Source organism: Chamaea fasciata, unplaced genomic scaffold (assembly GCF_029207755.1).
Source record: "Chamaea fasciata isolate MVZ Bird 193981 ecotype frontalis unplaced genomic scaffold, bChaFas1.0.hap1 SCAF_23, whole genome shotgun sequence".
In the NCBI taxonomy this organism is placed as follows: Eukaryota; Metazoa; Chordata; class Aves; order Passeriformes; family Sylviidae; genus Chamaea; species Chamaea fasciata.
The window spans coordinates 4759400-4786407 of NW_027094108.1; the positions used below are offsets into that span (position 1 = coordinate 4759400).

Sequence of the window (27008 nt, forward strand, 5' to 3'; positions counted from 1 at the left end):
CAGAATGCCTCCACATAAACCCCAGGCATTTTCAGCACCCTGCACACGGTGTGTGTGACACACAAGGCATCTCCTCTCTTTGCTCTGCTCAGTTTCTGAGCTCTCTTAGCTACAGCAACTCTCAGGGTAGATCTGGAGACAACTAAGAATTTCAATGCTAAATTATTACGTTCTTGATTTTCCTAATTAAGTAACGGGCTAGAACGCACATTAATCTTCTGTAGTAATATGCCAATTATTAGGCAATTAGAATTAGGCAATTCTCCCAATTTATTAATGCAGTTTCAAATGACATACTAGTCAGGAAAATTGATGAGATCTGTTTGCATTTTTTCCCTCCCCTCTGTGTTTTGGGGTTTTTTTTCTCTTATCAGGCCCTATTCAAGCTTCTTTAGCAAAAGGACAGGCACCAACATCACAGGGAGCCTGGAAGGTTTCAGTTACACTGCTGAAGTCACAGTATCTGATGCAACAATTACTTATGTGAGTACAAAAATCTCTGTGTAAAATCTCTGACTTTCCCAGAACTGGCACCAGGGAGAGTTTTCTGCCCTGTTTTCCAAACGAAGTAAGACTGAAATGAGCATACTGAGCATTATATATATATATATATATGTTCCTTTTTAATGAATGGTATCAACGATTTTTTAACCCATTGGATAGCTTCATTCAAATTTGTCTGAGATGGCAATGCCAATAAGTTTTACAAAGGTTCACGAACAAGAAGATTTGGATAAAGGGACAAGTTGCTCGTGGCACTCACTGAGGGAAGGGCTCCAGGGTGCTCCTCAGAAGCAAAATTCCACTTACCCATTCAAAGTGAAACCAGGCTTCTTAGCTGCCATTCTTGCTTGAACTTCTTGATTCTTAAAGGTTTTTTTCTTGATTGAACCAGCTATTTAAGAGGATAGGAAGTGGAAAGTGCTTATTGTTGCTGCTGGCTTTTCAGAAAGGCTGTTACATGACAAAATGTTATTACAAGTGTGCGATAAAAGCAACATCAATAAAGAGGGTGAAGACTTTGCTCCACAGGAACATCACAGTCTGTATGCATTTCCAAGTGAATGCATTTTTTTCAGACTTTGTGTGTTTTGATTTCAAATACAACAAAAGGGGCTTTCCAAAAGAAGCCCTACCAGTAACTGGAAGAAGCACCTCCATTTTATAACAAACCCACGCTACTGTTCTCTACATGGTGGTTCTATTTCCTAGGAAATAATCCTATGTTAATATGAAAAAAAAAACAAACCACAAAGCAAACAGAACCAAACAACCAACCCCTGATTCTCTGGTCTTCTATCAAAGGACAATGTCTGTCAGGAAAAAAGGGGAAGCTCCTGTGAGCATGCTGTTAGTATTTATAATGTTTTTATGATTACATGTCTCTCTCTCTGACATCTGGATCACTTGTTGCTTTAGTGATGCCCTCAGACAAGCTTTCCTGGCATTTTCTATTTTAACTAATTCAGAAAATGTCCTGTAAGTCAGGGGTTGTTCAAAAGCCACTTGATACCTGGAGCAAGAGACCCAACTAAGCCACAAGGGAAAGTCTCCCCCACGTGCCCCAAACATCCCTTCAGCAATGTCTGTTCACGGTGCTCTAACAGGGAGAGCCTTGCAAAGGAAGCAGCAATGGAATACTCCAGAAGGAGCATAGGTACACACGTGCTCAAGCAAAAGTACTCACGACATTTTTAAATTTTGAAATAGCTGCTTTTAGTCCCATGTTGTACTTTTACCATGGTTTCTTCTGCTTTTAAACACATACATTCAGTTAATATGTATCTAGCTGTGTAAGAGGAAAAAAAACCACCACGAGAAGTGTCATCTCTAAACTTCTGTCACACAGATAAAAGAGATCATGAAATCTAAAAGGATACATATTAAAATACCTTGTCTAAAATCTGTATTTCAGTGTCTGTTAGTGTTGCCATTCAGAGTGATGCCAACTTGATTTTTGCCTTTATATATTCTCTATATTCTCTACAGAAATATTTGTAGCTCTGTAGCCTATTATTGTATTCGTAGCTAGCATTTTACCCACTATTAGATAGAAGGACAAAATAAATTCCCTAGTGGCTCCAAGCCCTGGGGGTCCAGGGTGAGGCTCTCTGGGAGCCAAAGTTGAAACCAGCTCTCTGAGAAACATTTTCATAGACACAATTTAGTTTCTATCTAAGAGGGTGGAGGGTTTCAGAAAAGGGTAGAACCAGGGAGGAATTACTTCATCACCTATGCCTCTAACTGGGGATTCTTGTCAGTTATGATAATTTGCTAAACACATAAAAATTGTATCTGCTTTGTTACATGTGCATCTTTGGCATCTCCACCCAGCATTTTGTGCGCTATAAGGATCCTTACAAAGATAACCCCCATCATCACCCAGCTGTGTCTGGTTCATACTTTTAGGACCAGTGAAACAGCATCAAGAGCATTTTGTCAGCAGTATGCTGACAAAAAAAAAAATCACCAAATTCTTGCTTATTAGCCAGATGAAACAATGCCAGAGCTCAAAACTTCACGAGGAGCCCCAGGAATACCAAAGGCAGGGCTGGTTGAGATACATGCGACATACCTTGGGGGTACAAATTAAAAAAGAGAAGAGAAATGAAGGCATTTCCTGCAATGAAAAGTGCAGAGAATTTCATGTTTAAAAGAAGGAAAGCAAGAAATGAAAAGAGGAAGAAAGCCAAGAATTATTTTCTTGCTGCTTTTGTTGATCTTTTAGGGCATTTTAGCCATTGGAGAGCTCTGTTCCTGGGTATCCTGGATAGTGGCACTGTGGTAACAACACACGGGATCCCGATGATTTTAGGCATTGTAAGAAAAGCCAACATACTGAACTTCTCAGTAGATCTTTCCACAGCCCAGAGAGGACTGACAGGAGGGAGAGCAGCACTGGTGCAATGGGATCCGACTGAGATACATCACTCAGCCAGTCATGAGGGTTTGAATTGGCTGACACAGTATTTGAAATCGCACATGGAAAAAGAAATAGAACCTCATTTATGCCACAGGCTGGCAAAATTCTGTCCCTCTGTGCCTCTCTGGTACTGGTATTTATTTGCTGGCCCATAAACTTCTCATTCTTAGTATTAAATATTTGTCAATCCATTTAATTATGTCACTTTAATAGATTAAATACACTGCAGGTGCTCTTGAGAACATGAACTGAGAGCTGTCTTGATTCAGCAATTTACCTCGGTATATTTGTGCATTGTGATCAACAATGAAGATGGTTTAAAGCTCTTGTTGCTCACTTGTTAAAATGTCGCAATGGCTTAAAAGGGTTACCATCAGGAAAAACGAAGGTTACCATGTTAATAATAAAGATAACGTGTCTTAATTTCCACTTCTTTACATGTCATTTAGATAGATTTTATGTTGATAAAAAAATCTTATACATTTGTTTTCATTATCTCAACTAATACTACTGCCTTACACAGAGGGATAAAATAATTAATGTAACAAAAAAAAAATCTGTATAAAATGTCTTTTACTGCCCTATAGTAGCTTCAAAACTAAAGTACATTTTGAGTCAGACTGAAAAATGAGAAGAGCTGACAGAGAACTCAGTTCTCTCAAGAAAGCCGTGGCTTCCAAGAAGGAAACCAAAACCGTATCACAGAATTACTATGCCCATAGGCTGGGGCAGAGAGAGAGGGAGAGAGAAATGACCTTAGATGAGAGATCACACCATGTCTGTACTTTCAGTATTTCTGACTACAGCTTCTGAAAGGGTGGTATAGCTACACATGGTCATTCTCCATAGAAAAACCTCTTGGTAAAGTACTTTGGAAAAGCACCAAGAGCTCCAATTCTACATATTTCAAACCCAATAGAAAATAAAAATGTTTGAGGATGATTGGCCAGGTGGTTAAAATACAGAAGTGGGACTCATTAGTTCCCCATAGTGTCAGAGACCGTTTGGGTAGCTCATGTCCTTTCTTGATACTCTGGCTCTCCTCATCTAAAAGCTGAGTTTTAAAGCTTTCCTTTGCAGACACAAACAGAAGACACTTGGGAAATGTTAAATAATTTTTGTGAAAGAATCAAATGGGAAGATTTTCAGGATGTAGTTTTTCCAGGGACTGTAGAACTTCTTTTCTTTACTTAATTGAGCATCTCAGCCCTAAAAAATTTAGGGTATTGTTTTCCTCTTCCTGGCAGTTTTGCTTTGCAGAACCCAATGGAAGGGAGAAAACCAAGTCCTTAGTTGTGGTCAGCCATTATCCAGGGAGCTGGTGAAATTGAGGAGTTTGATTCCAAAGAGAAGGGGCAGAACTTGTGTTTTCAAATCTGAGACAATTTGAAGACAAATTCTTACGGGCTTTGAAAACACAAGTTCCAAAGAGATGAAAGCTCCCAAAATCAAAGTTTGCAAATGATTCAAAAAGCAAGTTCAAGCCACACGCAGCTGTTTCACCTGGGAGTTCTGGGGAGAGTCACTGCTTGATATGCTGATAACAAAACAGAATGCATAAATCAGCACTACATTCATTCAAAACTCTTGATATTAATTCTTACAATGTACTCACAGCAAGAAACACCTGATCCCGAGACATCACAAAAATTATCTTAAAAGGAGAAGGCAAACAAACACTAAAGGCCATCTAACAGTGGTAGTGAGAAGTAGGTGGGAACTATTTCAACAGCTGAACTACATTGCTCTGTTCAAACCAATCACAAATACATCACTCACTGCATCTAAATTGTCTAATTAAGCAAAGCTGGATTTCCCATCTCATGAATCAGTGTCATACACATGCAATACAGTCAGAAAAGGCAACTAAACCACCAGCTTTACTACCAAAACGTCAGGCAGAAAAGAACTGACACAAATGAGCACACACAGCCATTAACAGGATGCACAGCTGCCCAGATTAAACCAGCATGTTCCTAAGTGCTGGAGATGGGATAAAATAAAAATCCAGGTCAAGCCAACCTCCAGGAACAACTAACCCAAAGTTCTGTGCCTACACAATCAAGTCCAATGTTTGTATTATTTTGAGGCTTGGCCTCAAAACATTTCAGTGTTCCTAACCCAGAGTCCCAACCCACACACACCACCCCCACTCCCTGTTCTCCCTGGGAATGCAGATCCCAGCACCGGCTCCAGCTCAGTTCACTGTCCAAGTGCAGAAACTGCTTTAACACTGGCTGGAATGCAAGTTCTCAGCAGTAAGTAGGTGTGTTCTTTTACAATTTCCCCCCAGGTGACATCTCAGTCCCCTCTCCTGCATGGAAGGGCATGTAATCCAGGATCATGGAACATGCTGCAGGACAAAGCCACTGTGAAAACCTTGTTATTACAGCATGAAACATTCCTGTATCCACACTCACACTGCTCCTCACAGCTGAAAGGCCACCTGTGCAGGTCTGGATTTACACCATTCCAGATGTCATGCAGTGGAGATGGGAGGAGGGGACAGGAATTTAAAAGAGAGGCTCCACAAACAGGAGCATTTTCAGGCTGTTTGCAGATGAAAGCAGGATCACAAGGGCCAGAGTCAACACACAGGGACAAACCTGAGTGAGCAGTGGCAGCATCACCAACTTCTTTCACCTGTTTCTAATGGAGACTCCTAATCACACCTCCAATACTTTCACAAGTGTGGAAGACTAAATGTATTCCCATCTATGAAGAGACATTTTGAATTCAACATTGGTTCCAACCTGCATCCACCAGAGACATCTAACATAGGTTACTGAATCTACATTACCTTGTCTGTATTTATAGTGTGGAACAGGCTTGCTGTAATTTATTTCAGGGTAAATAAGGGAAAGGTTTATGATGTCTTATGTTTTGAGTTTGAAGGCAAGGTAGTAAAAATGTTGAATTTGACCTATTTGGTATAAAATTTGGCACCTAGTGTTCTACAGTCACTGGATTATTTTAAAATTAGTATTTTCAATAATGGAAATTACTTGATCAAATCCATTCACTTTGCCCTATATTTACGTAATCCAAAGCTAGTGTCACGCTAAAAGTCATGCTTTTCATTTTTCATTCCAAGTCTTACATTAAGATTTCGTAAACTTGCAGTATTCCTCTCCTTGTTTAAAAAAGTCTGTTCATGCATTTAATAAGTAATGTATCTGATATAAAAGTAAGCGAATGCCAAGAAGCTGCACAAACCAAATTCATTCTATCAAGTTAGCTTCCCAAAATACATTTGAGGCAGGATTTTCTGTTTCAGAAAGTTCAAAGCAAAATAAAACATCAGTTTTATTGTTTTCAGACAAGGAAAATAAGATCAGTCTATAAAGTTCAAACAAGTCACACTAGGTGAAGTAGTTTGGTTTGGTACAATTTAAAAATTCTAAAATGCTTTTTTGGTTTATCTCCAGAAAACTTGGAAAAGAAGAGGCAAGGAAAATTTGCAAACATTTTAAGGCATTATCTAGCTCACTGATGAATAAAAATCTCATTTTACTTTAACATGTTTTTTCACGTTCAAAGTTACTCTGATGTTATACATTCTGTAGCTACACACATTGCACTGAGAACAAACTGGACTTTTAAAATTTTTATAAATTATTGAGAAACTCAAGTTTAAGGCACTAGAAAATTGTGTGTCATGTTTCAAACATTTGGAAATAAACATATTTATGTCACTCCACTGAGCCAGGCCCTTCACAGGCAGATTTCTCACCCTGGCATTCAGAGTTACTGCTGGTTACTCAGTTGAGGTGGCAGATGCACTACTCACTGATCCTGGATCCAACTTTATCCAGCCCTAGCTGGGACAGCCCATGCAGCTGCTCAAAAGAAGCCGTAAAAGGCAAAAAATGCAAAGTGAACATGCAAAGAGTACTGCACAAACTGAGATCTGAATATTGGTTGCTCATATAAACGCATGACTATGAAAACTGGGAACAATCTGTGCAAAGATTTATTTTTATCCAAATTGCTTTGTTTCTGAGCTGTTTCCACATGCTGTGTCCATCCCTTTCCCAAGACAATCGAGTCAATGGTCCAGAGTGTTGAGGGAATGGGCTCTGAACTGAGAGCTGCTGTCTGGTGTCCCAGATTGCTCTGGTAGACCTCAGGTGTGCCAAGTGAGGCAGGTGTAGAAACTTGTCACTTCTGGCTTCTCCTGCCACTCTGGACACTGAGTCCTGGAATCCAAATAAAGAGAATATTAATCAAAGAATTCCAAAGTGACTTCTCCCATTTTGATGAAGACTGGTGAGCGGAACAGGCTTTTTCCTGTTACTCAGCCCCATTTGCTTTTCTTGTCTCCGTGCACACCAGTCACCAGAAGGAAAACATTTCCTAGTAGTGTAAAGGGGATATTCTTCCAGGCATTTTTGTTTGCTCAACCCTCAATAATCATCACATCCTTTACAGCTGGGGCTGCAATTTCCATCTGTGCAATTCCCAATATCTCCTGGGACTCTGGAGGCTGTCCTTACCAGGTGAGGATAAGGGAGAAAGTTTCTCTTCCAGTGAGGCTCGCAGATCCAAACTGCTGAGAAGAGTGTTGCTGGAAGGGACCATGTTTTCCCAGCCAGCCAGGCAATGCTGTGAAAAAAGATTGGAATGCTTTACCCTTTTTCATCTACTGTGGTCTGCTATTATTGGAACTAATTTCTGCACAGGGAGGTTTAAGTGAGTAATTCATCTGTTATTTTTTGAGTTTTATATGACTAACAGGAAATAAATGAAATCTCAAATAAAGAACTACACAGTTGTCCCCCTCTTCCACCTTTCTAAACTGTTCTCCCAGTTTGTGAACTCAAGCACCTGACCCCTCTGAACCTATCTCAACTGACTCATCCAGTTCCCTAAACCTCAAAACTAAGCTTCCTCCCACCTCTTCCCTGGAAATCTCCAGGCCTGGGCTAGGTTGGTTTAGCAATACTGCCTGCAAGCATTAACTGCTGGCTGGAATACAGGACCAGCAATACAACAGTAGTTTCAAATCCACCCTTGTCACTACTGATTTTGTGAATACTTCACAGACACTTGCCTTTCAGATTCCTTAACATCTGTGGAAACAAACACAGGCACTTTTAGCTATGGCTCATTGTGGTGAAAGGCCAACGCCTGAAACAAGTCATGATATCTGCCCGAAAAGGACACAGATGCCACATGGCATTTTCTTTTGTGCAGTGTAAAGCATTGGAAGTCTGTCATACACTTCATGTCACTCACACAAAGCCATGAACTCAGAACACACCAAAGGATGTTTTGGGTATCTGACTGACACATATCAGAAACTTCAGTGGAAACTCTGCCAAGGGAATGAGTCCCATATTCTCTTTCCTTCTTGCTGCAAGGCAAGGCCCAGCAGGGGTGGTGCTGTTGACAGGAAGACAGCAACTTACCGAGGGCAGCGCTAGATCGTCTGCGGGCTCAAAGCTCCTCCGGCGATGGGCCCTGTACTTGTGGGCTGGCAAAAGGACACACCTGGGAATGCTGACCCTGCAACCACACAAGGGAAGGAACCGCCTACTCCCCTGCCAAGGCACAGGGAATCTGCATGCCTTCTCACTCAGAATGCAAGGGTCTAACCCCAAAGTGGACCAAGGGAACCGTTTTGGATTAGGGCAGTAGAGGCTTTACATGTACATTCAGATTCTGGATCAAATTGAGACAAAACATGCATTTCTCATTGATTTCAAGGCTGTTCGTGCTCACAGAAAAGATGACTAAGGAGTTTTTAACTAAGAGATCTCTGCCTTGAAAACAGCAACCTTCGACAGGACTGCTGTGATGCTCTTTTCTCCTTCACCCGCTCAGCTTTTTTTTCCCTACTGTTTCCTTGCGTTGTGCATATTCCAAAGCAGTAATTCTTATTTACCTGACATAGGTTGGTTCTTCCAGTGTCCCCGGGGGCTGGTGGCTACGTGGGATCTTACACACAGGGCAGGCAGATTCTGAATCCACAGGGATGGGGAAGAGGCGCTGGTTTAATCGGTAACAGTAAACACCTGCACAGAGCAACAAACCTTCATCGTGGCTCTTGTTTGTCACAAGGTCCCTGAACCCAGCCAAAAAAGCTGTGTTCTACCACAGTGCCACACCTGCATTCTATAAAAAGAGCTGCTTTTCCTGAAATATCTTACACATTTCCTGTCCCCAGTAAGTTCCTAAAAAGCAAAACCAAAACTTCAACCTCTTCAATTTAGAAACAGAACATTACCCAATTACAAGAAACCGTGACAAATTAAAATGACACTGTAGAGGATCCCTAGAAGACTCAAGTATCTTCAGAGTAGGAAGTTGAATCTGGTTGAAAAGCTGCAGCTGAAAAGAACACATTTCTGCTGGTCTTGCATGATGTGGTGCTCTCTCAGGATGACAGGCAAAGACTACTTAGTTGTTTATTCACAGAAATTGCATTAGGAAGAAATATGATCTTACACTTATGAGAACCAGTTATCAAATTCAGTTCGTGCTCGGGACCTGTGTAATCCACAGCCTTGGGCCTAAAGAAACATACAAGAAAACCAGTTAGTGACAGAGGGGCTGGCCCTCTGAACAGCACTGCCTTTTCAAAGCACACGTGACTGGGAAGTAAATAAAGACCCTCAAAGCCATGCTTGCAATGTCCTGCTCCAATCAGACTACGGTTCTCATTACTACAGGGATTACTAAGGGATTGAACACTGCTGCTTCAGCCCTTCTTCATTCCTACGTACTCCAAATGCTGCTGATCAATGCAGATTTCTCTGTTGGACTGTCGGAACTCCTGCAGCTCAGCGAAGTATTGCTCAGATTTTTCTGTTACTGGAGACTTTGTATCAAGGAGCCCTGAGAACACCAAAGAAAGAGGAAAGTTCAATGATTTACAAAATTTGGGGAAGTACCAAAGCAAGCCTCACAAGATACAGTGAAAACAAAATAACGATAATGAGAAGGGCAGAACATCGTGTCCAGCCAGAGATTTACTGTGTGGTTTGGGATCCTTACTGCATTCATTCATTCCAGGTATTTGGTATCCCTTCTGACCCCACTTGGCTTTGCCATTTGCTGCCTGGATTCCCACAGCACTGCCACTTCACCACTGCAGGTCAGCACAGGTCACCTCCAGTCTGGAGAGGGGCCTCAGACAAAGCTGCAGCCCCTTTGCTGGACCTGCTCCCTTGGCCCCAGGACAGCAGTTCCACCACACCTCACAGGGGTCATAAACTGTGTTTTAACTCTTAATATCACCACATCACACTGAGAGCTTTGCTTCAGAGTTAGGATTCACCTGCAATCCAGTCATAGCCCAGGAAAGGACGGGCAGACCAGCTGCTGACAGGTATAGCATCTTCTTCAGGGTCAGGCTGAAAAGTCACATGACAAGCTTTCTTCTGAAAGAAAACAATTCATGAAGACATCCTAATCATCTGACAGGATATTCAAAGGTACAGCTGAGGAGACAACTGGCAGCTGTTCAGATGGGGCAGCTGTGCCTTAGTTTGAGACTGGATTCTATCTATGCCTTTACCAGTAATTTGCTCACCAGCCCTTTGTCTTGTCAATAAATCAAATAGAAAGAGGAGGCAGGGACTTGCCCAAGGCAGGTAGGATTTTTTCAGAGCTTTAAACAAAAGGATGAGCTGCACCACACATCCATAAAGATCAGGCAACCTGTGCTGCCTTGGAGGATGATCACAGCCAGGGTCTGCCCTTCATGCCTAAAGAGACAAACTGTGGAACAGCAGCACTGCACCCGCCTGTTCTCCCTCAGCATCTGGATGACATATGCAAAAGACAGAGAACTTCATAGTGAAGTTACAGATTTCTGGTCTTTCAGTTCACTGGCTAAGAAAAGCAGGGCCCGAACAAACTGGAACAGGCCTGGCTGCTATAGCTGGGAACAGTTCTTACCCCATCTTCCAACTTACACAGTGGGAACAGGGCAGGTAATGTTCTCCTGGCCCTTCCTCCCCATCACTCTGTTGACTTAGGAAAATAAGGAAAGCATTTATTTAACATTTACCTTCAACCCTTTGGAACGAGATGTCAGCAAGACTGATTTAGGGACATGGGGCTCTCTGATGACCACATGCTGCTCACTAGCCTCTTTACTTTGCACTCCACTCAGCGATGGCCCCGGATGACTTTTCTCATGGAAACCCTGCTGCAGAGCAGACTGTTTTCTGTTCTCTCCATGACCGAGGAAGGAGGATTCTTTCTCTGGATTTCCTTGAGCATGGCCATCCCCATCCACTCTGGAGATTTCTCTACCACACATAATGCTTGCAGACATTGGGGTAACATTCTCCTCTTTCCCAGGAAACTTGGAATCAGAACCTGCTCCTTCCTGTGTCTTCACTTGTTGTTGCTGTACCCCTCTGTCACTGGTGCTGTGTTTAGGAGATGAACTGAGGGCTGGGCCAGCTCTAGGTTCCACAAACACCATTATTCCAGGGTCAGCTGTAGACTCTACTGCATCAGCCTCATTTGCCTTCTGTAAGGACAGAGACTCCCTTAACACATAGCATCAGTCAGACTACAAACACCTTTGGTCAGAACATTCCACTCACTAAATCAACCTGTCATTCTAGTATGTTCATTCCTTTAAATTCCTGCAGGGGAAAAAGAAAAACCCTTATCTTCTGGAGAGTGTAAGAAACAGATCCACTTCCAGCTAAATGCAGCTTTTCCCAATTTGAGGAGCCAGTGAACTTTCAGCCTTTGTGCTTAGAAGAAACAGAAGGATTTTGTTGCACAATGCTCATTCCTATCTTAGAAGAAGAAACTTGCCTTTCTTAGGCAGGAACGGATCTCCAAACCCTTTGCCAGGAGAACAGACTGAGGGCACAGAATACACAATAACCAAAGGGCAGCTCCTTTTCTAACAGACTCCATATCCCCCATACCAAGAGCTCCTTCATGTCCATATGTCTCCTTGGCCACACCACACCATAGGCAGAGCTGCTGTCTGTCATAGAGGCCTATCTGCTTCCCTGAATTTCTAGCACAGACACCACACATACCACTCTACTGGGCGAGGGGACACATCTGTCTGCAGCTGTACTGCGCTGAAGAGATGCTGGAAGGAGTTGCTTGCTGGGAAGTCCTTTTCTGATCTCTTCCTGCTTCATTCTCAGCCTTTGCAGAAGGTCCTGGCTGGCCTGGCGCAGCCTGTTCAGGAGCTCCAAGTCCATCCTACAAAAACATTTTAATATAAAGCCAGAGAAAGAGTGAACTGCATAAATTCACTACACAAAGTGAAGAAGCAGACACAGGTGAAACCACTTTCAGGGGACTTTTCCTAAAAAATACTTACAGCTGTTGAAATGTTGATTCTTGCTTCTGAGAAATCGGCCAGTCTCAGAACTTCTTATGCTCAGAACCAGCACCACGAGATGATTCTCTCCCCTTGGATATGCTGTCAAATATTTTGCACTCAGAAACTGGGAGCTGACTTAACAGAGACAAGAAACTCTGACAGAAGAAAAACAGTAAACACGAAAAATTCACATAAAAAAGCTAAAAAAGAGACGTGTGGTTTAGAGGCTGTTATTTAGGACATACTTATGCAATTCTGCTGTAATGTTCTTTTGAAGCATTGAAACTTATATTGTGATAAGACCAGGATGCTTTTAAGTTCAAAATATAACTAGTCAATATGAATGTATCAGCTACATCCAAAAGAAATAGAGTCAGAACTGTCTTCCATGGAGCAGGAAGGCTCCAAAAGGCTCCACTAGGACTCAGGACTACAATTCAGACAATTCCAATCCCATAAATTAATTAAATTAAATCCCACAAAGGGATGCGCTTTTATTAGAAGAGGGAGGTGAAAAGCAGTAAATAAACAGATAAATAAATAAAACCTAGTTTGACTGAAAAGCTGTCGCACTGTTCAACATCTTTACAACATCACAAGCTCCTCTAAATTTGCAGAAAGTGGATTTTTTAAATAAAACAGCTGCAAACCCTAAACCCAAACTCCCACACTGCTTTTGGTTGGACCGATAAATCATGTTCTCAAGAAAACTACGTGTTTCTCTGGGACCTTTTGTTCTAAGAATCCCCACAACCTTCTGCAAAGCTGATCTGTTTTTGCATCTGCTACGCTGGCAACTGGAGACGAGGAATCAAATGCACATGTGGTACAACAGCAGTGGGAGGAATCAAGAGCAGTGCTAACAATCAATACATTACAACATCTCTTTGTTACTAAAAATAAGGGAGAGCTGCACTACAGAACATAAAACAGAAATATCAACGTTGAGGCACTAAATTTGAGACCATTTGAAAAAAAAACAGTAGTTCTCACAGCCTTAACAGGACAAAGCTAATAGCTTTGATAAGCGTCCTCTCATCATTGCTCATCACAAAACAAATACTCTGAAAATAACATCCGTCAAGGGACTTTTTGGAAGGATTTTACGAGATAAGATCCACTCTTGGCATAATCTACAAGCCCTTCATGCCCAACCGCGGGGGCTCAAGTTTATGAGACTGCTCTAATTCGAAACCTCTGTGAAAAGGAGCTTCGCCTCCCGCAGTTAGAAATAAACAGCGGCTGCCTCGGGAGCTGAGAACTCTCCTCCCCGCGAGGAAGTCGTTCAACACCCCGCGCCGCTTCTGCACAGACGCGCTGCTTCGGCCCTCCCACGGTCACCAGGAAGGGGAGGGAGCCCGAGCGTTGTAAAATTCCGCTTTCCGCTCCGAGAGGCGGCGGGGAAGGGTGAACGCTGCCCTCTCCCGCCGGGCCCCGCGGCGTTCGGGGGCCCCGCGGCGCCGGCCCACCTGCAGGCCGCGGCGCTCCGGGAGCCGGGCGGTGCCGCCGCCGGGGCTCGGTCCGCGGGCTCCGCCCCACGGCTCCCGGCATGCGCGGGGCCCGGCCGCGGGCGGCAGGAGGCGGATGGAGCCCGAGGAGGAGCCGGCCCCCGGCGCTTCGTGCGGGAGGGGACACCTCCCCCCAGCACCCCCGGAGCCCAAAGGGAGTTGTTTTGAAAACTTGTCCCGGGAAATGTGCCCGTTCCTAACCCGCCCGATGTAACTCGCCAGCTGAGGATACTGATCCACCACCGTTTCGGGCCACCAACTCAGTAGTCCCTCACTGTTACTTCCGGCAACATTCTCAAGAAATTATTAATACTGACAATTTTAGTGCAACTAAAACTTTCTATCAGACCATTCAGTATCATTGGTCTCCGTGTTAATTTTCAAAGTAAACACAGAAAAAGGTCACTGGTGTCAAACATGCAATTCAGTACCACAAAGCAGCAAAGCTATTGATGGAAGCTGATAAACTTACACTGGAAGAGTGTATCGCAACATGCAGGACACATCAGGAGAAGTGTTTTCCCAAACCATTTTTATTTTGGTTTCCATTGTTTACAGCACTGTTACAGGACTAACTCATGCAAATTTATCACCTTAAATACAGCAGAGAGAAAACTCACTGGTAAGAGTACTTTGAAGAGCTCCACCAACCTAATAATTAGCAAAAATAAGTAGCAGCAATAAGATCAAAGTGCATTTAGCTGACCTTCTTTAATGGGAGTTTGGGGAAGACTGGTTTTGGCATTACCTGTTGTAAGGAATAGTTTAGCATTCTTCAGGAGAATTGGAAGAGAACAAACTCCTCGTGATAGTGTTCATTCCTCCACTACTCTCAATTAAAGAAGTACAGCTGTAATTTGTTTCAGAGGAATCCAGCTTACAGGCCAGTCTGTTAAAAGTTCAATTCTTGATCACTTGGACTTCCAGGACAAGGGTTACATCACACATGTTAGCAGCTTTGCTTCTGGAAAAGTTCAAGTGGTTCTTTCCCTGTTCTGTAGGTTAGACTTCAGCTCTGCAGTGAGAATGCTGACAGCACCCGGGCCTGAGCAGAGTCAGATACACACAGCACCAAGACACCGGGTTCTAAGAACCCATCAACCTCTCTTCCCTTCACAGATAAGACACTGGCTTAAAGATCAGCTCATTTATCAGATTTCCCCTAAAGGCCTGCTGAAGAGATGCCAACACTACCTCTTCAAAAGCAAGATCAGCATTTCAAGCAGTCATGAACTGCTGAGCAGTAGTACATCATCCTCTGCCTTGACCTGGAATTGACAATATCCTTGTGTATTAGGGATGTGTTTAATATTTTAACTCAAGAGAACAGAACATAGCTTATTATAACTGTGTATGTGACAGCTTGAGAGACTAAATTTAGATTCAAATTTATTCAAGACCTGCAGCAGAGTAAGAGTAGATGATTCCACTTACTCCAATACACTTCACCACAAGATCAGAGTACACACTTCCAGAAGCAAGGACTCAAATTTCTTGCTCATTCTCAGATTTGATCAAATCTGTATTCCTATCCTGGTGGATGCCTGAGGAACCCAGTCAAGGTCAAAACAAAACCTGATAGAAACCGCTTTTCAGTTTGAGTTGGAGTCAAAGCTTTCTAATGGAAGGGAAAGGTTGTTTCCTTTCTGCATTCTAGGGATGCAAGAGTCTCACTGCCAGCTCCTACACAATCAAGATACTTCAAGTCTTTCTGCAAATCTCAGAACAGCCTTATCTAAGAAGTACTTACTGACATTTTACTATTTTTACTCCCTCAAGTATCAGGCAGCTTCTTTCTGGAACTGCCATGATACGAAAAATATGGAACTTATCACAGGCACATATTACACCTGAGCATGAATGAGAAATCCTAAAGCCATTTTCAAGGGAAAAGTCTCTTTATCAATAAGAAAAAACACCCCACTGCTCAGTGGCTCTGAATTCAGCTGGTACTTGTTCAAAGGACAACCCATACTCTATGTGTGTGATGCTGAAGAGATTTAGGTTGTCACCAACCTCAGAACTACAGGATCTGATTCTGGATTCCTCAGACATTTTGTAGGCAGCAGAAAGGTTATAAGCAACACATGGCAAAATACCGACCCACAAAGAGGAAAAGAAGCTTGCAATAGAGGAACTTAATCCTACTCAGGCTCCTAAAATCAGTGAGAATTTCTTCTCTATCAATTCCAACAGGAAGAGACTCAAGTCCTTACAACTCCCAAATATTATATTCCAAATGCATCAGGGCAAAACTCAACAATTAATTTAATGTGTTTGCAAAGAATGTATTGAAAAAGACTAAGTTGCTTTAAGCCATTCTTGCCCTGGCATGAGCTACAGGAGCCACAACTCCCTCCACCCCAGAGGAGCTGTACTTGCCAGCATGTTCTGATACTTTTAACAGAAGAACAGATCAAATCCTATTGCTGCCTGACTGTAACATTCTGTGGGAACTCTACATGAAGCAACATCTCTTACAGTGTGTAATCCACATGCTGTTCTTGTGGCCTAATAGTGGTGATGGAATTCCACAGGCCTGCTTCCAGAAACACAGCTGTGCTTTTCCAAAGAAAACCCACATTCATCAACTGACCTCATAATGCAGTGCTTTATATTGTGTCAACTGGCTTCTCTTTCCTAATTTTCTTCCTCAACAAGCTGCCAAATTATCAGCACTGTCTCCTTCACAGGAACTAGTTCTGTCTTTGCAATCCATTTGTCCTTGACAGGAAACTGGCTGGACTGTGTTATTAAAGAGCTCGTAAGAGAAAGAAACTAACTCCAAATACATTAAGCTTATCAACCCAAAATCTTAGTGCCTCCTGCTCCAGAAAAGAACTGAGTTTTGTTCACAGGTTTAAGCATCTTGAGAGCAATAAACCTTTCTATGAAGGGACACTGTGATTTTCTGTTATGCTCTAGAATAACTGAATATTAACCTCAGAGACAAGCCTGTGTGGGCCATAAATGCTTTGTGAAACCACCATCACATCTGTGTGCATGGGATCTGTGTTTAGTCAAACAGCTGTTTGTCACACATACATCAACCTGGGGCTTGGGAGTCAAAAGTTCTGTCTTTATGAAGTAAAACAAATGACTCCAAAAGACGTGTCAGAATAACTTTTAACCTGGTAAACATTTGCTTGATTGCTTTAAATTTGTTTAAAGCAAATGAAGTACAGTAAAAGCCCCCTGTAAATGTATACAGCACACACTCCTCCTGAAGTAGCCTGGTCTCACAAGGAAAAAGGAGAGTTATTAACAGCTAGTGTTTAGAGGTGGGACACAGAACAGGGAAGCAGAATCCTACTGTTCACACAGCAACTGGAAACACAGCAATATGCTCTTGCTCATTCCCTTTGGGGAATTCCATCACCCACCACGTTCTCTGCAGTAATTAAGAGAGCACTGAAGGGAAACTTGTTTTTCTCTTCTTTTTTTTTCTCACACTATCTGCTCTGTTGCAGGTACTGATGTGTGAACATGTTGAGCTCGCTGTCAAGCCAACCTGCTTTGTTCCTGCAAGGACAGAAAGTTTTGTAAGATGAATGAAAGAGCTTTTCTCAAGCCAGTCAGAAAGAAGTGCAACAAAAACGAAACGAGTACACAGCAAGGCATGGAGTGCCAGTGGTTCATTCCAAATGTTCATTCCTTGCAGGTCAAGAATGCTTGCCTGCTGTCAGTCCCTAAGCTGTGAAGTCTAAACACAAATCTTGGACACAACTTCACATTAGTCTTACTGTGTAGGTAAGAAATGTTTGAAAAAATCCTCCCAACAGCCTCTGCAGGGTAAAGCACGCAGCAGACAACTGGGTACAAAGGTGAAGGCAAAACTTTTTGCACAATTTTATAAGGGCCTGAAGGAGTTTGTAGGAGTATGATAAGACTGTATGTTTTCATAAACAGGAAGGAACTGTAATTCCAAACAAATAAAAAACAGGAAGAAAAAGGTGCTTAGTGAGAAAGAAGCTTTAAATGACTGTCAACAGTCCATAGGAAAGTACCTGGTGAAAGGGAACATGACCTGGTAGGGAAAAGTGCTGACATCTGCATATCAAGTGCTATGATGAAGACAGAATGAACTCTAAGCTACAGCTCATATGAACACCTTGGGGCAAATCACATAGAAACAATTGTATGGAATAATCAGATCTCACCTGAGCAGTTTTGCTTTGCTCTGCAGGGAATCCAAAACTTCAATTTTTTTGTTCATGGCAGAAATTTCTTGCTCAAGATTCTCTCGTGTGACATCCACTTGCTGACACAAATGAGCAAACGTTCCAGCAAGCTCTCTATGAAACAAGAAGAGTTGAATATGATGGAAAGTAAGATCAAGCAGCACATTCAAGGAATAAATCCCTTTGATGTATAGGGATGATGGTATTGTGACTCAGATACTCATCTTTCCACTTCTGCACAAGAATATGTCAGAGCATTTTGAGACATGGAAGTACATTAAGTCTAATGCTTAACAGCACCCAAACACTACATATTCAAAAGAAAAGTAATAAAACAGGTGTGGTGGACTTGATATTTTTTGAGCTTGAGAAGAGCTAGCTCTTCTCAAGGGAAACTTTTCAACAGTTTTTCTTTTTCTTAAAACAACTTTGTGCAAAACAGTATTTCTTTTTCATAACAACAGGTGTTGTTTGCTATTTCTGTTACTTAGTCAATGGGAGAGGTGTCAGCCCTATGAACCAATAACATGTCTTCCTAGCACAGCATGTTACAAAAGGGCTGAATAAATTGTAAATAAGGCCTTCTAATTTCTACTGCCTGGAAATGCAGTAGACTGGAGTCAAGCATCTTTATTTCGTGTCCTATCGCGACAAGGTGTCATTACATTTCTTAAAATCTGGAATTCAGCATGAAGTTACCTTTTTTAACAAGGAATAGCATTAAAACAACCCCCCAAACAACAGAATTTCCATCAAGTGTTAGCTGAATACAGGGAACTCACTGCTGGACTTGGTGGCTGCAGTTGGAGCCCGTGTAGCTGACGATGAGCTGCAGTTTCTCCCCGGCGTACTCCACAAACTGCCGCTTGAACGCTCTCTCCTTGGCTCTGGTGGTCCAGGTGAGGCGCTCGTACACATAGAGCAGCCCATAGAGGCCAAAGGAGAGAGCAATCAGCCTCCAGCCCACAGCCTTCCACACCTAAAAAAGCACAAGGAAAAACAAATCACACCATCATCGTCTCAGACTGATGCTCGCTCCCAACAACGGTGCACAGAGCACTGCAAAACCAGCTCACTAAACTCAAATGGAAGATCAAAGGAGAAAACAGGTCACTATCTGTGAATAGCAAATATCTACAGGATTTGGCAGTGCAAGTGCTTTTTACATCAGTGCTCCAACTTAAGTTGTAAAAATGCAGCCTAGAATGCACACATACCACACCACCAACCACGATGATCCCCATGGAAGTGCGGGAAGTTAAAGAGGCCAGTCCAGTCACCATGGACACCATGAGTTCTTCCTGGGTCATAGAGCCCTGAGGCAAAGGAGGCAGACTGGGATTTGCTGGTGTTAAAGGGCGCTGAACCTAAACAGAAAAGCAGAGACAAAACAAAATCAAAGGAGAGAATAAAAGGAGGTGAACCACTCTTCCCACCAAAGGAACTTCAGCTGCCATTGAAATAATGAATATCTACCCCAACCACTGAACGAGGTATTCTACCTGGTCATTATAGCCCATCAAGGCCCGACGACCATTCTTTGGTCCCAAAAATCTGTTCACCAGCATTGTCCATCCAAGAGAGAAATGGAATTCTATGTCCTCCTGGAAGTCAGCACACAGCTTGTCACAGTTCAGATCATAGCTGAGCATGAAGCACTGCCGAGGAATCAACATGTCTATCTGGCCCCGCATAGAGACTGGGAGGAGGGGTTTTAAACCATCTACACAGAAAACAAAAACATGTAAAAAACAGCTGTTGAGTTCACAAGAATTAACTGGTCTTGTATTCCATAATCAGGGTGCTTATGGCTTGTTTCATCCTCCACAGTTAGTTTCCTTAGTATGTTAAATTTCAATAGCCAAGTATGTTGCAAAGTAAGAGATACATCATCAATGATTACTAAATTCTTGGTTCTTCAGACCAACCCAGAAGGAAATCTTTCCACAGACCCTCCAAAATCCTTACAGGTAGCTGGTGAAGTTTATAGATTAGCAAAACCTTGGAAAACAAAATCTGAAACCCAATTCTGCAAGTATTTAGGCACCATAGTCCCATATTGAGACAGGCACCTAGTTACAAGTCATTTGTATTTCATTAGGGTTTGGTGTGAGAATCTCCCAAATTTCCAAAGCCACAGTTCCTCTCTGTCATGAGGATTATGCTGTGACTGTACACATTAATTAGGAAATCACTGCACAAGTTCAGACACAGAACTAGACCTCTGCACAACAGCATTACTCATCAAGATGGAAACTAAGATGGTGCCAGCTGCACATCAGCCATTGAATTAATGAAAAACCTGGAACATCTACCCAGTTATTTTGCATTGCAATTCAAGGGAAGAGAAAGGGCAATACTGCCTGTGGAACTGACCTATCATTTCTTGCTGCATTGTCTGCAGGGAAGTTGTGATAGCACTGGAACAACGATCTGACATGTTACGGCCCAGGCCTTCCTCGATGTGTTTATGCAGCTCCTGACAAACAAAGAAAGGGTTATAAAGATTAGAATAAACATGGCAAAGATGCAGGATGAAGGTGCTGGAGCTTGCTGGTTAAAAAGACCCTCCCAGAACAGGAGCACACAATCTGTCTGCCCAGTGTTCTAACATTAATTTTCTTCTTCCCCCCATTTTTCAGTGAAGGGGATGAAAAGGTAAATCAAAAAAATCTCACATGGACTCTAGTTCAGGAAAAGTTCTGTTAAACTGTATAATGTGACATATAATGTGTATCAATTTATTAGTGAGATTATTAAAAAACTAAAGCTTTAGCTCATATCCTAGTTGGAAGATTGTTAAACATCTCAGTGAACTGGCATAATTACTCAGAGGTAGGTCTCTTAAATTGCTTAAGCAAATATGACTTACAGTCTTGTACACTTTAAGAACTACTTGAGATGGATGGAAGTCTGCTTGGTATTCATCCACCAATACTGAGAGCCGTCTGATTTCTTCTGCCATTGCATTTGACACCTAGAGAAACAGCACAGGAGAGAAAATGGAGCATCTGAAAGCTTTTCTCCCCTTCCCATCTGTAACTCCCACATTTCTAGTACTTCAAGGCTTTGTCAGCACTGCACATTTTTCCCACCATGCTGGTAGCCACTTCAGACAATCCAGTTTTTCAGAGACACTCCTCCTTACCTGCCTCTCCACCTCTTCTGTGATTTGTTTGATTTTCCGCTTGTAGTCTTGAGTGAGGAGCTCCAGCTGTTTGTCAATAAAACCCAGACGATCCTGACGTTCCTCTCGCATTTCCAGACAGTAAACTCTGGTGAAAAAAAACCCAAACAACCCTGTCCATCAAAATGCCAGATAAATGTGTTTCTGATTTATAAATATATTTGAATTCCAGAAATAAGACAGATTTTCCTGCCCAGTAACATGTCAATATCTGCAGCACATTACAGTCATGGCAGAGGACAAAGATAAGGTCCTTTTCCCAATACTTCCATAACCCACTGGAAGCAAGACCACCAATATATGTCCTCCCTGCTCTCGAACACGCTGTATTCTGCTTTGCATTTCAAATGCTCGTGTTCCCTTACATCCCTCCCAGAACACAACTGCAGTTATGCAAGCACCAAGTACCATCCCTCACCGCTGTTCCTGGGCAGCAACGTGCACAGAGTCCATGATGAGACGAACGTCTTCCGCAATCTGCTTCGCTCTCACCGTATGCTGCTCAAATTTTGTCTTTACTGCTGACTGTGAGATACATTCCTGTACGTAAAAGGCAGCCCAAGATTAGCAGCAGGCAGGACCATACTAACACAGCTTCTGCTTCCTGTACCATCTATTTCCAAAATGCGTCCCTACAAGTGCCAGTCTTTCAGGAGTAAAATCTAACCAGAAGGTCAGCATGCATAATGCTCACCTCAAACCTTCTCTCGAAGCTTTGAAATTCAAGCATTCTTACTTGAAATCCATCTGCCAATGCTCCACCTGAGAGAAGGAATGCAGAAAACAACCACTTAAATTTTGAGAAAGCAATCAGATGTTGGACATCAGGAAATGCTCTTTCTTTACACTGAAGCCAATGCAAAAGTGCGACTAAGTCACCCCTTCTGTTGTGATTGCCTTATTAATAATTTGGCCTATCCCAGTTTTATACATTTTTTGAAACAAGATACTCTCTATTTTCTTTTCTGTAAGTCAATAGTAAGTTTGTGCTAGCTTTCCTCACCTCCTTCTGGCATCCCTTGAGCCCTCTGAATCCTGGCATTCAGCACTTCTTTTGCAGACACAAAGAAAATTCGATCTCCCGCCTGGGCTCGATCCACCACGCCCAGCTCATCCACCAGGAAACTGGTGCACCGCTCCATGTGCTGCCGGCGCACCTAAGGGGTAACCAGGATAAACCACACTTGCAGTTAAATCCACAGTATCCATCTCTCAGAGGTTAGACCAGGCACCCAAATGTGCTCTACTGCCTAAGCTACTAAAAAAAGCATTAATTTTTTTTTTTTTTGCTATTTTATGGAATTTTCCAGAGGTTATCTTAAGTGATCTAACTTCAAAGGGCCCCTGTCAGACTCTTGATTTCCTGCTCAGAAATTTCAAGAGTCATGTCCTGATCTCTAGTAGTCTATGTTCCCTCTAGTCTCCACACTAAGGTGATAAAAATCTAACCTGTAAAACAATCACACAAAGCACTGATTGTATCCCCAAGGACCAGAGTCAAAACAGATTCCATAATATCCATGAAAGAGAAGCAGTTTAAATGCACGACGAACCTCTTCCATGTATTCTGGTTCTGAGGCAGATGCATCCCAACGGTTATTTAAAATAAATATATTGGGTCGAGATAGACGTTCATTCACCTTGTGAAAGAACTGCTTCTCCTAAAGAAAACGAAACAAAACTTCTTTAGATTAATATGGCAAATGTTTTTAACCTTTAGCCGAATTCATTGAACAAGTGGACTTGCACATACAGTTTGCATCAATGTCGATTCAGAATTTGCCACCAGGACAAATACATCAGCATCGAGACAGAATTTGTCAATCCAGCTGTCCAGCTCTGTGGTTACATCAATGCCAGGGCTAGCAATAAAGAGAAATGAGATATTACTGTGCTGTGAATGCAGCAAAAACAGAATTTAAAAAGTTATTAAGAGCTTTTCAGAGAATTAACTTCCCATGTCTGAGCTACACTGCCCTGAGGTGACAGAGTAAAGGCTAAAAGGAAGTAATGACTAAGAAAATAGCACTGTTAATCACAGCAAGGGACTTTGGTCACTGTCTTAAGATTGGAACAGGATGAATTCCCTTGAGGTTTGTTAAATATGTATTGGAAAACACTCCTATAATTAGTCTGTGAAAAGCACGAAAGGAAAGAAAGCTATTTCTCACCTGTCCATCAGCACCAGGTCGTCCTTTAAGAGAGAACACTTGGAATTGGGCCACATTACACTGACTAGGCTGCCAGCATTCAGATGTTCATCCTGATGAAGGGCATGAGCCAGCTGGTTTACTGTCTGTGAAAAGATGGAAATAACATTTCCTGTATGCCAAGACCCACTAACACAATTTATACTCCTTTCAGGGCTGTTCACAGCCAATTTGAGATAAAGTCAAAGTTCAAATTATTTTCTTTCTGGAAGGTTTTCCACATAAAACCTTCTTGAATGTCCTAGTAAAAGGGCAACTGCTAGTGAGACTTTATGAGAGATTTTTGGTGTCAGGAAAAGCTACTGAGGAATTATCAGGAAGTCTGTGATTCTGTCAGTCATACAAAGCTCAGAACTTCCTGAGTCATTGTTCCCTGCTATCACTAACAAGTACAATGTATCATCTCTTTCATAAAATCATTCACTTTATGATCCCAGCCCTGCAACTTGCTTCATTCCTTACCTCCTATATCTAACAAAAATTCATTCTTCATCTCCACTCCTTTAATGATTAAAATCCTTAACTGTGAAATTTTTTTTGTCTTCTGGACATTTCTGAAGAGTTCTTTTCCTTAACCTTATGCTTAAGGAAACTGTACCTTAACACTCTTCTTTTCCTCTGAGCCTTCTGTCAGCAGGAAAGCCTCACGTCCATCTGTCCCTTCCACACGCAGGAAGCAATTAGTGGTGTGTCCAATTCCTGAAGGAAGAACTTTGTCCCACAGCATGGCATTTATCACAGTGCTCTTCCCATTGCTTGTCCTGCAGTCACATTAAGGACAGTCTTTCAGGTTTCCAAGAGCCAAGTGTGCTCATTTCAATATTAGAAAATCAAGTTCTCTAAAGCCAAGCTCTATCAGAGCCATTAACAATTTGGGCAAAAATTAACAATTCTGCCATTAATATTTCTGCAAAAAGACTTCTCTATTTCCCTATGTTAAGCATTCTTCAAATTGAAGAATTACATGATACAATATTTGTTTCCAATTTACAAGAGCACCTTGTATCAGGGACATGGACATTACAAAAAAAAAAGCCAAAGCTCTAGGGTTTATGTAAATATTTTTTACTGGTTACAATACTCAAATGCTTTACTGAGTAGGGAGCACAGGCAACACAAGCACGTGACTCACCTCCCAAAAAAAGCAACTTTCATATGTCGTCTTGCCAACACTTCACTAATACCACTGACTTTTGACAGGTAGCCTTTGACTTCCAGTACCTGCTCTTCTGTGGTGACAGGATCAAGCTCTGCATTCTTGTGTGTTTCTAAAATCAAAATAGATCAAGTCTCTGAATGCCAGAAGCCATCTCGGTCAGCCCTGGGTGAAACCCCTCTCTGTGATGGTAACACTGAACATTTATCTGTGTCCCACAGCTTGTGTGAGTGATCCTGACACAGGCAATGATGTCCTGAAGCAATTCCACAACAGCATTTATCAGCTGGCCTCTTCTGTGTGTCTCATAACCGTTCCCATTCTTGGCACTGCCTTCAACAGAACAGCAACTGCAGACAGTCAAGCACCCTGAGAGATAAAATCTGTCTGTGCCCTAAGCTGTTAAAGCCAATTACTGGCGTATGTTACATGTCAGTAGCAATGATGCGTTCAGGCAAGAATATTGAAAGGATTACAGGCAAAAAAACCCAACTGGGGTTGTGTAATTAATTAAAACACTCCCAAACATAAAACTAACCATAGCTTCCTAGGTAGTTCTGTTTCTTAACATGCATGAACTTCTCATCTTCAAAATATGAACCTGAACTCCACCCAAATTCAACAAAATAACTTTCAGTTTTTCTTACAAAGACGAATGCATAAACAGACATGTATGTATAAATAAACAGAGATTTAGCAGTGCTGTTTAACTGATTGAGGGGGGTTGGTGTGTGTTTTGGGGGAAATCACAGGTGGGCAGAGCACTGGTACACACTCAGAGTTCAAGAACTCAGCTCACCTTCCAGGAACGAGGAGCTCTCACTGATGTAAGCAGCCAGCTGCTCAAAGATCCCATTGATTTTCTTCTTTGCAGTGACAAAATGTTTAAGTGGAGAAGCATTTACCTCAGCCATGTGTCTTTTATCCTTCTTCACTGCAACTATTGAGTTGGAACGAGTAAACAACAGGGACATTGCGCTACAGGGAAAAATCCAGCAAAGACCAGTGTCACCAAGTGTCAGCAGCTACCCAAGGGGTGCAGTGACAGGACAAGGGGGAAAGGCTTTCCACTTATACAGGGCAGGGTTAGATAGGATATTGGGAAGAAATTCTTCCCTGTGAGGGTTGGGAGGCCCTGGCACAGGTTTTGCAGAGAAACTGTGGCCACCCCATCCCTGGAAGTGCTCAAGGCCAGGCTGGACAGGACTCGACCCACTCGGTGTGGCAGAACCTGCCCCTGCCCATAGCAGGGGGTGGAACTGTTTAACCTTTAAGGTCCCTTCTAACCCAAACCATTCCGTGATTCTGTGATCCAATCGAGCATCTTTACAAGAACTAGATAAATATGCATTTTAAGAGCTATCTTCTTTCTTTTACAAAGAAATTGTTCCACTTTATACAACTCATGTATCAGGGAAAAAAAAACCAAACCAAAAACAACCCAAAACTCTTTTCTTTCTCCCTTCCAATAAGCAGGCTCGCAGTGATCACTCCTCCCCATCCTCCGCTTACTTTCAGGATGAGTTACGTTTTCACAAGTCAGGCATGGCCAGCTTGAGGCCCTCTCGAAGACAAACGGCAGCGGTTTGCCCTGCCTTCTCCGTCGCCGCGGCCGCACTCCGTCCTGCAGCTCCTTCAGCAACGCCGAGTCCAGCCGGTCTCCACCCCTGTGGCACAGTGACCGCGGATGAGGGACACAGGCTACCGAGCTCCGCTCCCCCGCCATCCCGGTGTGCCCGGGGAATGCTCCAGGCTCTGTTCCCCCGCCATAGCAGTGTGCCCCAGGGATGCTCCGGGCTCTGCTCCCCCGCCATCCCGGTGTGCCCGGGGAATGCTCCAGGCTCTGTTCCCCCGCCATAGCAGTGTGCCCCAGGGATGCTCTGGGCTCTGCTCCCCCGCCATCCCGGTGTGCCCGGGGAATGCCCCCGGCTCTGTTCCCCCGCCATAGCAGTGTGCCCCAGGGATGCTCTGGGCTCTGCTCCCCCGCCATCCCAGTGTGCCCGGGGAATGCCCCCGGCTCTGTTCCCCCGCCATAGCAGTGTGCCCCAGGGATGCTCTGGGCTCTGCTCCCCCGCCATCCCGGCGCCCGGAGAAAGCGCTGAGTTGACGCTCCGGACGGACGCCGCCTCTCCCTCAGGCCTCGGGCGGGAGAAAAGGGCGGGACGCGCCCTCCTCCTGCCCGCCTCGCGCCCCCTCAGGACCCTTCCCCAGAGGGTCCGATACTCACTCGTCCCTGCCCTTGTCCCTGTCCCTATCCCTGCTCCTCTGGAGGCAACCCTCAGAGGGACTAGCCCGCCCTGGAGCAACTGCCAGGTCCCCTGGGCTCGGCTCGGCTCGGCTCGGCTCGGCTCGGCTCGGCCCGGCCCGGCCCGGCTCCACCCGGGGCTCACCTTCACCGCCGCTCCCGCACCGCCGCCATGTCACTCCGCGGCGCCGTCGCCTGGGAGGTGCGGTCATGGTGCGTCATCGCCGCGCGCGGGGCACGCTGGGAGTTGTGGTTCTGGGGCCTCATGGCGGGCGGGGCGGCGGC

At 43.4% G+C, this 27008-nt stretch overlaps 2 protein-coding genes across 3 annotated transcripts; both read right to left on the bottom strand.

Moving 5' to 3' along the window:
- Positions 1-6216: 6216 nt before the first annotated feature.
- Positions 6217-13628, bottom strand: MIIP (migration and invasion inhibitory protein). Its single transcript, XM_066203100.1, is given in 12 exon segments — positions 6217-7122; positions 7420-7434; positions 7436-7528; positions 8335-8431; positions 8811-8940; positions 9374-9438; positions 9652-9763; positions 10206-10308; positions 10941-11411; positions 11941-12112; positions 12234-12391; positions 13432-13628. Coding segments are annotated over 10 exon segments (1515 nt in total). The 5' UTR covers position 12112; positions 12234-12391; positions 13432-13628; the 3' UTR covers positions 6217-6864.
- A 633-nt stretch (positions 13629-14261) lies between these two features.
- On the bottom strand, positions 14262-26950 carry MFN2 (mitofusin 2). 2 transcript variants are annotated; one of them, XM_066202925.1, is made up of 19 exons: positions 26869-26950; positions 25991-26145; positions 25278-25456; positions 24455-24590; positions 23921-24083; positions 23284-23408; positions 22866-22974; positions 22666-22773; positions 22116-22269; positions 21807-21874; positions 21531-21652; positions 21074-21200; positions 20798-20902; positions 20302-20404; positions 19428-19648; positions 19143-19292; positions 18708-18904; positions 17905-18039; positions 14262-17266 (listed from the first exon to the last, which is right to left on the bottom strand). In XM_066202925.1, the coding sequence occupies exons 3-19, from the start codon at positions 25450-25452 to the stop codon at positions 17197-17199; spliced, it is 2268 nt and encodes a 755-aa protein (XP_066059022.1). In that variant the 5' UTR covers positions 25453-25456; positions 25991-26145; positions 26869-26950; the 3' UTR covers positions 14262-17196. The 2 variants fall into 2 exon arrangements, with proteins under 2 accessions (XP_066059022.1, XP_066059023.1); XM_066202926.1 differs by lacking the exon at positions 26869-26950 and adding an exon at positions 26706-26810.
- Between the last annotated feature and the right edge of the window lie 58 nt (positions 26951-27008).